The sequence below is a fragment of the Hypanus sabinus genome, chromosome 4 (genome assembly GCF_030144855.1).
Source record: "Hypanus sabinus isolate sHypSab1 chromosome 4, sHypSab1.hap1, whole genome shotgun sequence".
NCBI lineage: Eukaryota > Metazoa > Chordata > Chondrichthyes > Myliobatiformes > Dasyatidae > Hypanus > Hypanus sabinus.
Window position 1 is genome coordinate 155,352,820 of NC_082709.1, and position 15,634 is coordinate 155,368,453.

The 15,634-nt window shown below is 44.5% G+C and overlaps 2 protein-coding genes across 6 annotated transcripts in view; one reads left to right on the forward strand and one right to left on the reverse strand.

Moving 5' to 3' along the window:
- LOC132393369 (E3 ubiquitin-protein ligase DZIP3-like) overlaps positions 1 to 14,716 on the reverse strand; it is a 100,008-nt gene extending 85,292 nt beyond the window's left edge. The window contains exon 1 of one of the 4 annotated variants that reach the window (XM_059968490.1): positions 14,681 to 14,716. Coding sequence is in view for 2 of the 4 variants with exons in the window: in XM_059968487.1 (XP_059824470.1) it covers positions 14,457 to 14,478 (22 nt within the window). In the remaining 2 variants the exon portion in view is untranslated. Of the gene's footprint in view, positions 1 to 13,129; positions 13,232 to 14,456; positions 14,593 to 14,680 lie in introns of those variants that run through there. The other 3 variants (XM_059968489.1, XM_059968487.1, XM_059968488.1) reach the window with 3 other exon arrangements.
- Positions 1 to 15,634, forward strand: part of si:ch73-264p11.1 (uncharacterized protein LOC100000923 homolog) — a 210,698-nt gene that overhangs the window by 121,430 nt on the left and 73,634 nt on the right. The window contains exon 3 of one of the 2 annotated variants that reach the window (XR_009511852.1): positions 12,684 to 13,139. The exons of the other annotated variant lie outside the window; for it this stretch is intronic. The gene's annotated coding sequence lies outside the window, so the exon portion shown is untranslated. Of the gene's footprint in view, positions 1 to 12,683; positions 13,140 to 15,634 lie in introns of those variants that run through there. 2 annotated transcript variants of the gene reach the window in all.

Below are 15,634 nucleotides of genomic sequence, written 5' to 3' on the forward strand. Positions count from 1 at the left end.
GTAACATGTAAGGCTTATTGAAAAAAATATTTTCAAATGCATTTTTTTTTTACATAACACAACGAAGAAACTTATTTTTAATTTCAGTGGGAACAGTGTTGTTGGTCTCCCTTTTTAGCCAGCGCATCAAAGTCTGGATTTAGTTTTGTTGTGGCGATTCTCAGGATGGATCTGAGGTGTTGGTCAGTTAACTTGGATCTGTGGCTGGCTTTGTTGATGTTCATGACGTTGAATGCCTGTTCACACAAATAGGTCGAGCCGAACAAAGAGTAAAGCACAAATGTGGAGTAATACGCTGCACCTCAACAAAGGTCAATGTATATAGAGTGCGTCATCTATTGGGAAAACGCCAGAATTGCGGGGGGAAAACGTTAACAAGGTTTATTAATATAATTTCATCAAGTTCTGCGGGCCGGATTAAAAAGCTTAACGGGCCGCATATGGCCTGTGGGCCGTAGTTTGCCCATGCCTGCTCTAAGCACTATCACTGTGGATGTGAGTGCAAACGGGCGATAGTCATTGAGGCAGATCACCTTGGGCACTGATATAATTGAAGCCTGCTTGAAGCAGGTGGGTACGACACACCAGTCAGTTGGTCAGTTAGTACATGGCCAGGTACCTCATCCAGTCTGGATGTTTCCTTTAGCTTCACACACCTGAAGACAGCCCGCACATCAGCTTCGGATACTGAGATCAAAGGATCATCAGGATTTGTGGGAGTTAGTGATGGTTCCTCCATGTTCTGATGGTCAAAGCCAGCATAGAAGGCAATCAGCTCATCTGGAAGCGAAGCCCAGCTGCCATCATGTCACTTGATTTAACTGTGCAGAGGTTTTATAGCCCTCAAACCCTGCCACAGCTGTCGAGCATCCCTCGTTGAGTTTGGTCTGGAATCTCCACGTCGCTTGTGAGATGGCTTTCCAGAGATCATACCTGCATCTCTTGTAGCGTTCTTGGTCTTCAGACTTGAATGCCTCTGATCTGGCCCTCAGCAAATTTTGGATCTCATAGTTCATCCAAGGATTCGTGGATCATGGTTCATGGGGAAGACGAACGATTTAGTGAGACACACTCATCTACAGCTGTTTTAATAAAGTCTGTTACAACCCTGGTGTATTCATTCAGATCTCTACCTGAGCACGTGATCACAGCCCTGTCCACTGATTCAAAGCAATCCTGTATCGTTAGTTCCTCTGCCTCCCGCGACCACTTCTTCGTTGTCCTAATGTCTGCAGCCTTGCTTTTTAGGCTCTGCTTGTAGGAGGAGGAGGAGGACAGCCAAGTGATCTGAATTACCAAAATGTAGTCTGGGCAAGGAACGGTAGACATTCCTTATCTTAGTATAGCAGTGACGTAGTATATTGGGACCTCTGGTGCTACGGGTTATGTGCTGGTGATAATTGGGCAGGGTTTTATTCCATCAAACCTAGTTGAAGTCTCCAACTATAATTTGAAATGGGCTGTTTATTGTCTGCAGGCGATATCATGTGCTTGCTTATAGTCAGCCGCTGACTGTAAATAATCTGCAATCAGGATCACAGATGAGAACTCCTGAGGCAAATGGAATGGTCTATATTTGATCATTAGGTGTTCCAAGTTGGGGGAAGACAAGTTTGACAGAACCGTCACATCAGAGCACCAATGAGAACTGACCATAAAATATATGCCAGCTCCCTCTGCCTTACCAGAGTCCTCAGTTTGATCCATTCTGAAAATCGAAAATCATAAATCTTTCTCATCTTACAGCTGCATCCACTGTGACAGCAGTTAACCAAGTTTCGATATGGCAAACAATTGAAATGTTTCTCATGTGCCTCTGATACAACAGTCTTTCCTTCAGATTGTCAGTTTTATTTGTTACACCTGTGCCACAACTCTGAGGGGCCGAAGGGTACAAAGTAGCCCCCTCCTTTTTGAGAATTGCAAGATCGCTATTAATTCAGGTCAGGAGACCCAGGAAATGAGAGAAAGACACGCAGAATCCACAAAGGGGTTTGGAATGTCCTGGCCCCTCAGCGATACAAAGCCACAGAAAACGGCCATTGTCTCTTGGAGACGGAATTGTGTATTGAGTACTGTACTTCATGGAAGCCCTCAGGGAATGATCAGAGGGGGTTGGTTGAGGGATTGCATCATCCCAACCTGATTGACATCTGAGACCCTGTGAGTCAGGATAAAAGAGGGTCTGGGGAACAACCCCTTTAGACGCACCAAGAGAAATGTTAGAAATCCCGTGACAATGTAATAGCGACAGCCGGTGAAAAGCCCTTTTCCATTTGCCTCGGAATTGGTGGGCCTGACCACGGAAGACGGCTTAGCTATTTAGCAAAAGGAGCTACACCAACGAAACTCTAAGGATCAACATCATAAAAAGGAAAACAGGCAAGTTATAAGAAAAATCGGTCTCTCTCTAACAAAAAGCTGCAGCCTGCATGAACTTGAGTGACTTTTATATTTCCATCGGACAATACATTATCCTCCTAGACAACGATAGAGCTATTTCTTAATGATTATTATTATACCCGCGCTTTTAGATTTAGTATTGACGATGTATATTGTCTGTATGTTTGCATTGATATTATTTTTGTGTATTTTTATCAATAAATACCGTTAAAAATAGTACCATCAGACTTCAATGGACCTCTCTATCTTTGCTGGTAAGTGACCCAGTTACGGGGTACGTAACATATTCTCCAGCATCTGCACATTCAACAACAAGATGCAGGAGAGAGGAAGCCTCATCAGCTCTGTATTTCAGCCTGGCTTGAATTCCCCACCTCCTGCCATGGTGATGAACCTTAAAGGCACTGCACCTGACTGGTACAGGCTCTTCAGTCAATCGTAAGATATGAAGATCATTGAGATAATCTGAAAGTCCATTGTTAAGAGGAAATTTACAAGCTGCAGATTGCAGCAAAGATAATTCAAAAGTATAAGGCGAAATTTAGAACAATTTTCTGCAACCTACAAAAAGTTGCCCATGATTGCTGGCGCCATGCTGAAGTTGGATAAACTCCAGAGAAAGCAGCCAAGTTTGTCCAACCTCTCTTTATAGTTAATGCTCTCAAAACTAAGCAGCACCTTGGCAAGCCTTTCTGCACCCTTTTGAAAGCCTCCATATCCTTCCTGAAATGGGTAACTAGAATTGCAAAGAGTTCTTAAAATGTGGCCTCAAAGTTTTACAGCTGCAACATGACTTCCTTACTCTTGTAGTCAGTGACCTAATCTATGAAGACGAGCATGCCGTAAGTCTTCCTTACCACCCTGTCTGCTTGCATGGTTGCTTTTAGTGATTTGGACCCCAATATCACTCTGTATATCTCATCCATGCCGGGTCTTCACACAATTCCCTCCAACCTTCCCCTTTCTGAGGGAGAACATTCTGTCATCTGTAAGGGCTTCACCTTTGTCCCCATATCTGCACCCTAGTGAGTTCTGCACCCGCTAAGACGCCAAACTTCACGCCTTGTTCTTTGGCAAAGACCGTTCTGTCTGTACCGATGGCCCCTTCTCCTGTCTTCAACCATTCTCCACACTCCACACACTCTTGATTTTTTTTCCAATCTCTTTAAGCTCCCTGGTCCCGATTGTCTCATTTTCTCTATGGATATCCAGTTCCTATACACCTCTATTCCCCATCAGGAGGACCTTAAAGCTCTTGCTTCTTTCTGGACAATAGACCTAAGCAATTCCCCTCCACCACCTCTCCTCCACATTTTGGAGGTGATCCTTAACCTCAGCAATTTCTCCTTTTAGCTTCTCCCACTTGCTTCAAAGCCAAGGTGTAGCCATGAGCACTCACATGGGTCCCAGCTATGCCTGCCTTTTTGATTGCTATGTGGAACAGTCAATATTCCAAGCTTACACTTGCATTGCTCCCCAGTTCTGCCTAGATTACATTGATTACTGTATCTGTGTGGCTTCTTGCACCCGTGCTGAGCTCGTCAATTTGCCTTCACCCTCCACCTCCACCCTGCCTTCAGATTTACCTGGTCCATTTCTGACACCTCTTTCCCCTTTCTTGATTTCTGTCTCCATCTCTGGAGATAGCTTAACTACTAATATCTTTTAGAAATTCACTGACTCTCACAGCTATCCGCACTATACCTCGTCTCACTCTGCAGCTTGTAAAAATGATTCCCTTTTCTCAGTTCCTCCATCTCCACTGTATCTGTTCTCAGAATGAGGCTTTTCATTCCAGAACAACTGAGATGTCCTCTTTCTTCAAAGAAGAGGGCTTCCCTTCTTCTACCATCAATGCTGCTCCCACCTACATCTCTTCCATTTCACACACGTCTGCTCTCACTCCATCCTCCTGCTGCCACACCAGGGATAGGGCTCCTCTTGTCCTCACCTACCACGCCACTAGCCTCCACGTCCAACATGCAATTCTCCTTAACTTTCACCATCACCAATGGGATCCCACCACCAGGCAAAACTTCCCCTCCTTCCCCATTTTCTGCTTCTGCAGGGATTGCTTCCTGTGTGACTCCCTTGTCCACTCGATCTTCCCCACTGATCTCACTCCTTGCAAGGAGAACAAGTGCCACGCCTGCCTCTACACCCCTCCCTCACTACCATTCAGGGACCCCTAACAGCCCTTCCAGATGATGTGATACTTCACCTGCCAGTCTGTTGGTGTCATCTACAGTACCCAGTACTCCCCATGTGGCCTCCTGTATATCTATGAGACTCGATGTAGATTGGGAAGCACCTAGAAAAGATGGAATATCCGAGTGGCCACCCATTTCAATTCTACTTCCCACTCCCATTCCGACAGGTCGGTCGGTGGGTCCATGGCCTCCTGAACAGCCAGGATTGAGGACACACTCAGATTGGAGGAGCAACACCTTATATTCCATCTGCGTAGCCTCTGGCCTGATGGCATGAACATCGATTTCTTAAACTTAAGGAAATTGCCCCCTCTTCACTGTTCCCCATTCCCGTTTCCCTCTCTCACCTTATCTCCTTACCTGTCCACCTCCTCCCCTCTTCCCTTCCTTCCATGGTCTGCTGTCCTCTCCTGTCAGAGTCGCTCTTCTCCAGCCCTTTATCTCTTTACCAATCAACTTCCCAGCTCCTCACATCACTCCTCCCCCCCCATCTTCTGTCACTTTGTACTTCTTCCCCTCCCCCCCCACCTTCTTACTCTGATATCTCCCCTTCCTTTCCGGTCCTGATGAAGAGTCTTATCCCAAAACATTGACTCTTTGCTCTTTTCCACGGATGCTGCCTGGCCTGCTGAGTTCCTGCAGCATTTGTGTGTGTGTGTGTGTGTGTGTGTGTGTGTGTGAATGCTGCTAAAGGTCCTGTTGTTGATGGTATATGCTCCCCTTACATTTGACCTCTAAAGTGCAATGCCTCAGACCCTATCAGCCATTTCTCCACCTATTTATTTAACTGTAACTGATCTACATCCTTCGATAGCCCGCTAAACTACTGTCAACTCTTGCAATTGCTGTGTCTGGAAAATCAGTAACCCAACCCACCTATCAGTTTCATCCAAGTCATTTATATAAATCTCAGAAACAACAGAGCACTTATCCCTGCAGTTAGACCTCCTGCCAACGGCATCTCCAAACTACCAAGTCACCGTGGATCCCATGCACTTCAATCGTCTGAATCAGCCTGCCATAATACATTCTTCACAATTATTGGTTTAATTTGTTCCAATCATTTAGAATAATCTGCTGCAAAATAACAATATTTCATGACATGTGTCAGTGATAATAAACCTGATTCTGATTATGTTTCTACATCTCATAATAAAAATGACAGAATTGATTCATAAAAATAAAACACAAGAAATTGTTCAGCAGTAAATGAGCAACCAAGGGGAAAGTTATCAACTCTTCATCTTCAACTTGCCTTTCCTTAAGGAGGCATAGCATTCTCAGATGTTCTTTATGTACGGTGTTGACCTTTAACTCAATCCCTCTCTTCCGGTTCCAGAGGGTGCCACTGTCTCACAGCCAGTGGAAAAGGTCTGAACTCCACTGCTGTACGGTGGAGATTGTGCATTCTGCCATTATGGTTTCTCTCACGTGCTGATCCGGCTTCCCTGATCTCAAAGCTGTGCTGGCAAATTAAATGGCTGTTATAACTTGCCTCAGCCATTGATGAAAGGCTGGCGAATCCGAAGTATAGCTTAGAGGGAGGGCCAGATGTACAGAAGCCTGATGTTCCCACCACAGATTCAACAGCAGCTGCTTCCCTTCAACAAACTGTAATCAGTACAGTTTAGCAACACTGGGACCAGTTTGATAACTTTGCACTGAAACTTTAAACTTTGTTTTTTTGTTATCTTTGTGTTCTTGTAAAAAATTATGTTTTTCCTTGAGAATGATGCTGTGTGCCTATGATCCTGCAAGTAAGTTTTGCAATGCACCCATGCATACACATACTTGTGCATATTAACGATAAACTTGACTACGACTTTCAATAAGTAGGGGAAGGAAACTAATGGAAATGGTCTGAGAGCTAGAATTGACATGATGGAAAAAAATCACAAGAAAAATTAAGAGAAAATACAGATTTTGCCAAGAAATCTCAAGCTAAGGCAAGTGGTTCACCAATAATGAGTTGTGAAAAAGTGTAGGAAGTAATATTGAAATATTCATTGTTTTTCTGAGAAATACGATGAGGGAAAAGGGCCTGAAATAGGACTGAAAGAAGGAACGTTCTCACAGTCATGCACTTGATCTGGGGGAGGTGAATGGAATGTGCAGTGTGGCATGAAAATATGTTCTGCCAGGTAAATGGAGCTGATGGTGGAGCGAACTTGTGCCTGTTGGAGGAAAGGCCCTTAAGCTGAACTGCTGATGGGATGTTGGTGCAGAGGGATTCAATATCCGTAGTGAAAAGAAGCCAGCTGGGACTGGAACTGAAAATGGTTAGAGTGACGACAGTATCAGAAATGTAACTCAGAACGGGCTCAGAGGAACACTGTTGCCCTCAGTAAAGAGAAGGCATTTCACTGAACAGTTTAATTGACATTGAGAGATTGGGTTCATAGTTTGTTCTGTCTTCTCTCCTTTCAATTGTCTACCAATTTGTTGCCTGAGTACTGACCTTTCTATTCGAAGCATTGGATTATCTCTATCCCGTCTAAACATGTCAACTATTTAAATTTTTACTAATTTTATATTTTCCAACTAAATTTTTTCTCAGCCTCCTCTGTTCTGAAGCAAACACCCCAGACTAACCAGTCTTTCCTCATATCTACATTCCTAAATCTAGACTACACCTTTGTAAATCTCGTTGCAATCACAAGCTTTACGAGATGTGTCAGATCAGACTTGTATGCAATATCCCAGTCCTGGCCCTCCATACCCTTACCATCCATGTACCTACCCAAGTGTCTCTTACACATTGACAACATGCTCATGTGCATCACTTGCGCTGGTAACACGTTCCACACTTCAGCGACCTTCTGAGTGAAGTTTCCCCTCATGTTCCCCTTAATGGAAAACTTTTCATCTTTCACCCTTAATCCATGACCTCCAGTTGTAGTCCCATCCAACCTCAGTGGAAAAAGCCTGCTTACATTTACCCTATCCACACCCTCCCAACCTCCTCTCACATTCACTGGTCCAACTTTGATTTATTTCTCCTTTCCCTCATCTTCTGATCTCCCAGAGGTACCACACATTCCCCCACTACACTCATTTCACTTCCCCACCCTCTATTCCCTTTCTACTTTTCCTAGCTTTGATGAGAGGATAATGATCTGAAATGAGAACCTGCTTCACTCTCAACTGTCAATGCCTGACCTGCTGAGTATTGCCTGCGTATTTTTATTGCACAACCAGGGAACTGACTCAAAGTCAAATAACCAGTGATTGCGAATGGTTGTTTGCTCAAACTAAGATTGATGTTGTTGTTCCCCAGGGGTCAGTACTGGAAATTTTGGGTGTTTTGATATTCATTAATAATTTAAATGGATGTACAAGGCAGAAATTTCCAAAATTTACAACTGAAGTAAAGGTCGAATGTGTACTAAGCATCGCAACAGGCTGTGACCCAGTCTCCTTAGATTGGCTGAGGAGACAGATGAGTGACAAATGAACGTTAATATGGAGAATTGTGAGGAGATACACTTCGGTACAAAGAGGAGAAACTACGTAAAGCAAAAGGCATATTATTTAAGGAGAGTGCAGAAAACCGGGACCTATGTGCAAATGTACATTATAATTTTGAAAGTACCAGTACGTAATGAACATTCTCAATTTTACTACATGTGAAGGCATAAATGCGCAGCACCTGGGAAATTTTGGCTGAGTCTATATATAAAACTCAGTGTAGTCACATGGGAAATACAGTGTTCAGTGTTTCTCACCCAGGGGTCCAAGAGAGTGCAGACAGAATGAAAATTAGCTTTCAGATTAGACAAGCAAAGCTGAGATTGTTCTCCATAGATCAGAGTGATGAAAGGTGATTGGTAAAGTGTACAAAATCTATGAGATAAAATAGTGACAAATTATTCCATAAGTGTATGACTCCACCACTCCAGGGACACATTTGAAATTTTCCTGGAAAGATATGATGGGAATAAAAGGATAACTTTTACTTTTTATATCATATGTTAGGTAGGATCTGGAAGTCACTGTCCATAGCGATGGTGGAAATAAAATTGATCAGGTCAGTCATGATCATAAGATATAGGAGCAGAATTAGACCATTCAGCCCATCAAGTCTGCTCCACCATTTAATCATGACTGATTTAGTTTCCCTCTCAACCCCATTCACCTGCCTTCTCTCCGTAATCTTCACACTATCACTAATCAAGAATCTATCAACCTCAGCCTTAAGTATACCTGATGACTAGGCACAGCCACAATGAGTTCCACAGACTCACCACTCTCTGACTAAAGAAATTACTCCATCTTAGTTTGAACCCACAATAATATTGTTTCAGGGTGGAGTTCAGCCACAAAGTCCACGTTCTGCAATCTTTCATCAAAATCTGACGCAAGTTTAGGGAAACATGTCATCTTTCAGCATAGGCATTTTGACTTTCTAAGCTCAGTTCAGTATACAACCTGCATTTCCTTCAAACTTGATCTGGGCCAGGGGTTTCCAGCCTTTCTTAAGCTAAGGACTAATTCCAGTAAGCAAGGGGTCTGTGGACCCCAGGTTGGAAATCACTGCTCGTGACCATCTTCTATTATTGTGTTTTATCATCAAACGTTCAAGGCAAATTTATTATCAAAGTACATATATGTCACTGTGTCCTACCTTGAGGCATTCACAGTAAATACACCGAATCAATGATAAACTACACACGACAAAGAACCAATCCACAAAAAATAACCAATTGTGCAAATACAGAAAGAAACCAAGAAGAAATTGTCATTGCAATACTGCCTTTATATTCTTGCGGTCTGCTCTGCGTTTGAGACTAAATACAGACTCCATGATTCTTCGGGAGAACATTTTTGTTGGCTAAGAGAAAATTTTTGTTGGGTTTTTAAATGTCTTTCCAAATGTTTTAACATTATGCCTCACTGTAACCTTCATCTATAGTCTCCAAAACTGTGTTAATTCAGCTCTTTCTACAGACATCCAGATAATTTCAGATTAAAATCATATAAACATAATCATATAATGGTGGGAATCTGGTACCTGACTGTCAAGCACACTCCAACATTTAAAAAGATCAGGTCTGAGGTGTTCATAACCTCAACTCCACATTCCCATCTACCCCAGTAAAATTCTACCCCCCCCCCCCCACAATCAATTCACTAACAGTACCTTAAGAACACTCAAAGATACTGCCTCCACTGCCCTTTGAGGAAGAGTTCTAATGCCTTACTGTTGGGGGGAGGGGGTAGAGAAATCACTTCTGCCGTATCTTAAATGGGCAATACCTTACTTTTAAACAGGAACCTCTTGTCCTTGATTCTCCCACAAGAAACATCCACAGTCAGTTTGTAAAGACCCCTCTGGTTCTTGGATATTTCAATCAAGTCACTTCTCAGTCATCTAAATTCTAATGGATACAAGCCGAGTCTGTCCTTGGAGGCAACTTGACCACCTCGGTCATCAGGGTAGCAAACCTCCGAACTTCCTATATGTTAACGTCTTTCCTTTGAGAAGATCGATACTTCAGCGCATTTTAGGTGTGGGCTCAAAAATACTCCATACAACTAGAGCACACTGAAGTTCCATTTCACCAGCTATACACAATAGATTGTTAGCGCTCTGTATTTACAAAACGTGTACTAGGACACACAGATCCCTCTGCATCACAGAAATATTTTCCATTTCAGTCTACTCTGTAACTGTGGATATTTACTCCACTACTGCTACTTCTAGGTCTTGCCTCTGATTTATTTGCTTGTTGAATTACCATCATTCAAGGGAATAGAAGATAGCCTAAGAACTCAGATCAGCCAAAAATCACTGTTCTGAAGATCTTCTCAAAGGATCGTCACCTTGTTGCGGCGGGGAGACTTGTGAGTCCCCAAGACCGCAAAACCAATACCGTCTGGAGTTCAGCCGTCCGGCTCTTAGCACCTGGTTCTCAGCAAAGATCAATCCAACCAAGCCCTGGAAGGTGGAGCTGCCGGAAGATGATGACACATCACAATGGCAGAAGAAGCCTGCTGTAGTGAAGGGTCCACAGACATCACGCTGCTGGACCCTGACCCCCATCTTAAACAAAGTCACGCACAGGCATTCTCCATTGACAATTACTTGGGTCGAGTGATCACACTCGGGTGATGCAGGGTCATCAATCTGAAATGTTAACTCTGTTTCCCTATCCACGTATAATGCTTCACTGAATGAGCGTTTTCAGTACTCCTGGGGTTTTTTTTGTTATGCTTTTTTTAAAGTCTTTCATTTCCCACTAATTACAAAAGAAGTTAAATAAAACTTAATAAAAACACGAAATGCTGGCAGAACTCAGCAGGCCAGACAGCATTTATGGGAGGAGGTAGTGACCTCCGAAACCCTTCATCAGGAGTGAAGTAACATGGGGTAAGGGGGAGGGGCAGAGGTATCAACGGAGGTTGATAAGGCCACACGCATTTCAATGGAACAATACCTTATATCCCACCTAGGTAGCCTCCCACCTGCCAGCATGAACATTCAACCCACAGACCTCCACTGATACCCCTGCCCCTCCCTTACCCCATCCCTATCTATAATTTTAGTCTGGTTCTCTTTCTCTCTCTTTTTGCCCCCTCACTATAATCTCCCCCCAGCCCTACCTTTCTTTCTCTTTTATTTCCCATAATTCTCCACCTTCCCCCAGCCCATTTCCCTCAGCCCATTTCCCTCCAGCCTATCACTTCCCAGCTCTCTACTTTATCCCTCCCCTCACTTATCTCCCCTTGACCATTCCATGTTACTTCACTTCTGATGAAGGGTTTCGCCCGAAATGTCATCACTAACTCCTCCGATAGATGCTGTCTGGCCTGCTGAGTTCTGCCAGCATTTTGTGTTTTTATTTATTTCCAGCATCTGCAGATTCACTCGTGTTGCCTTCAAATAAAACCTATTTAGTGCGTGATGAAATTAAATAAAAACACAATTCATGGAAACAGCATATTATTGTTAACTGATCCAGTATCTCAAATGTAATGATCTACATTTCCCTATACTTATTTCAAAACTGAGAATGGCTTTTAAATGTCACTTTTGCATAGCTACATTAAAATTGTCTGTCTGGGTTACATGATTAGGTCCTGGTTGAATCTGGATCTTTTTATGACTCAGGGAGGTGTCACCACCGATACATAATTTCTGCATTGTCCCCATATACTCCACCTATGAATCCAGCTGCACCTTTGCTGGTGCAAATTAAAACTGGGGTAGTATTCCAGATGGTGGTGGTTGGGGTGGGGGGCAGTTGCTGTGAATAGCCACATGACAGGGGTGATAGGGTAGAACCCCTTATAACACATGGAAAGCCTCTCGACAAACACTTCAATCATCCAGCCAAATGACGGAAAATGGGTCAGCACTGACATTTATTTTTTATGGAAAGACGCAGACAGAGCAGAACCTCGCAGTCCGAGCCACGCTGCCTAGTAACCCACTGATTTAACCCTAGCCTAATTTCAGGGCAGTTTACAATGACCCTACTAACCAGTACGTCCTTGGACTGTGGGCGTAAACAGGATTGCCCAGAGGAAACCCACACGCACAAGGGAAGAACGCCGGAATTGAACTCCAACGCCCCAAGCTGTAATTACTCTACCTTGGTGCTATGACCTTTTGATCTACATACACCACAACAAACATGAAACTAACAGCAGTTCAGACAGCCTAGATTCAGCTAGCTCTCCCATTGATCGTGTGGAATTTACTGCCATACCACAAGGATGTGGGCAGGTGGGTTTATTAACGTCACTGGAAATTGCTCCTTGCACGCAGGCAAATGGTAGAATTTGAGGAAGGGGGTGGGGGAAGGATATGAACTTGATGGTAATGGTGGGGGGGGGGAATTATAGGAAAAGTAAATGGGGGCAAGGGTGGGGGAATTATAGGAAAAGTAAATGGGGGCAAGGGTGGGAGTTCCGGTGGAACAGCACTGTTAACGAACCAAAATAATCTCCAAAATCATGGAAATACTCCAGTTATTTTATTCTTCATTCAGAAGGGTGCTAAATAGCAACACTTTCACGTCTGAAGCACTGCAAACTAAACGACATGTTCTATTATTTCTTGTTAAGATTCTGGCCGCCAGCTGTACGTAACCGTGCTTAAGAGTTTCGAGCCCCACTACTCAAACCAGGAAACAAAAGGCTCCTGCTCGGATGAGAACAAAGAATACAGGATCTCGCCGCAGAATCTGGATCGCTTCCAAGGACTGAAGGGCAGTTGCATATTAATTTCTCACAGGAACTGCTTCCTGTTGCAAGGTCTCGGTTCGAAAAGGCCGTCTGCTCCAGCATTTTGAGTGTAACTGTGAGTTCTAGCAGTTGCAGATTTTTCTCCTCGGTGATTCATCCCCCAGGTCGCCAAATGTAGGCAAAAATACTTGATTCGAATTTATAACTAACTATTGGTTGAGTTAGAAGAAGCTTACGTGAACAATTCAGTTACTATGGAAGTTAAACCTCGCCATTTGACACAAAAGTACACGGAAAAATTACGACATAAGACGCAAAGCTTTTACCTTCTCGAGCCATAATTCCTCTCGGAGACGTTCAGTAGTTTTACAAACCACCCTTTCCGGGTTAGTTTTGCTTCCTGATTGACTCAGAGGAACAAATGCAAGATAGACCGTCATCACGAGGAACGCATGCGGCAGAACCACTCATGTTTTATGTAAACACGAGCCAACCCACAGACGTTATTGAAAAGGGGCATATAGTGTATGTGGGAGCTTTGCACCCGCACAGATGCAAAAGCCCGGCTGTACTAAGATCTTCTAAAGTTTGTAGTAGATTGAAGCTTTATGTATCAATCAAACTTAAAGGATTGGGGGGAGAAAATGTAATGTATTTAATTCACATCGCGTAGTAGTGTGGAGTAAGGGCGGGCGGCATGAAAGCCACTGACCAGAGCTACACTGTACACGCAAATTACTGGAGGAGCTCAGCGGGCCAGCCAGCAACGAGCAGACGTTTCGGGCCGAGTCCCTCCATCTGGATCAGTTACACTGGGACCGGCGACCAGAAGTGAGCGGGCCGGGCGGCAGAGGGCGGCCGTACAAAAGGGGAACTTGCGGATGCTGGAAATCCAGAGGAACACCCACAAAATGTCGGAGCTCGGGCAGCAATGATGGAAAAGTCGGGTCTTTATTCCGACGCCGACTTCCTCCAGCATTTTGGAGTGGTCCATATTTTGCTGAGTGCCCCTGCCTCGGGAAGGGAAGTGAGGGAGGGGTGAGGCATTCGGTGGTAGGAAACGGTTTTTTTTTAATTGGGCGGGGGATGGTAGTGTCGGATGTTGGTCATCGCCAGACTAGACAAAATAGAACAATCACAATCAGGAGAAAATTCTGCTTATATGGAAATCCAAAGCAGCACACCCACAATGCTGGAGGAAGTCAGCAGGATTTATGGAAAAGGAATAGGATCGGCGCTTCGGGCCGAGACCCTCAATCAGGACGGGGGGAAAAGACGAGTCAGAGTAGGAAAGTGGGAGGAGGCGAGGAAGAACCACAAGGTGATAGGTGAAACCGGGAGGGGAGGCAGGGGTGAAGTTACGAGCTGGGTTGAGTTGTTTGGTGAAAGAGATACAGGCCTAGAGGCCAGAAGGCCATGGAAGAAAGAAAAGGGAGAGAGGCACCAGAGGGAGGTGGGGGCAGGTAAGAAAATAAGGTGAGAGAGGGAAATGGGGAATGGTGGGCATTACTGGAAGTTCGAGAAATCGATGTTTATGCCATCAGGTTGGAGGCTACCCAAACGGAATATAAGGTGTTACTCCTCCAAACTAAGTGTGGCCTCTCCAGCTTATCTACTGATGTCTATTATAAACCCACTGATTCTCACAGCTACCTGGACTGTACCTCTCCACCATGTTGCTTGTAAAATCCCCAATCCCGTCTCTCAGTTCCTCTGTCTGCTGCAGCTGCTTTCGGGATGAAGTTGACGGTACCTCCAGTTGAACTCTTGACTTTGTGTGTGTTTCCCCTAGCTGTTAGTCTGTAGTTTTGTTTTGCCATGTGCTCCTGCTCTACTCCGGCCCCTGAATCACTGAGTACTCCGTCTCTCATTATTACCTGTTTTGCTGCTGCCTCTGTCTCGTTGTGCTCCACCTGTCGTCTGCCTCTGTTTATTGCTCAGTGCATCTCAGTCTTGTGTTTTCACCTGTTTGTTGCTAGATTGTGCCGGTGGATTTTCCTTAGCCTTTCCTGCATTTGTATCTGTACTCTGTCTGAATATCGACTCTGCCTGTTTCCCGATTCTGGTTTTTGGATTTCCCTGGATGTTTTGATCTCTGCCTGAACTTTGACGCTGACTTTGTTCACACCTCAGGATTTGTTACTCAATTAATATCACTGTGTGCATGGTACTGGATCTGTGATTGGATCCCTGCTCCAGCATCCCGACAGAAGTGTTTCATCCCAGAACTAAGGAAATACCCTCCTTCAAAGAAAGGTACTTCCCTTCCTCCAGCATCACCGCTGCCCTGAACCACATCTCTTCCATTTCGCTCACTTCTGCCCTCACCCCACCAGGGATAGGATTCCTCTTGTCCTCACCTCCCACTCCACCAGCTTCCACATCCAGCACATAATTCTCTGCAACTTTCACCACCTCTAATGGGATCCCACCACTAAGCACATATTTCCCTCTTCTCCCCCCCCCCCCCCACCCCTCTCTGCTTTCCACTCTACTCCCTTGGCCATCCACCCTTCCCCACTGATCTCCCTCCTGGCACTTATCCTCACAAGTGGAACTTGTGCTACACCTGCCCCAGCACCTCCCTCTGTACAATGCAGGGCCCCTGAAAGTCCTTCCAGGTGAGGTGACATTTCACCTGTTAGTCTTTTGGGGTCATTTACCGTATCTAGTGCTCCCAGTGTGGCCTCCAGTATATCGGTAAGACCTAATACATGTTGGGAGACCACTTCAACAATCATCTACACTCTGTCTGCCAGAAAAAGTGGGATTTCCCAGTGGCCACCCATTTTAATTCCACTGCACATTCCCATTCTGACATGTCAGTCCAT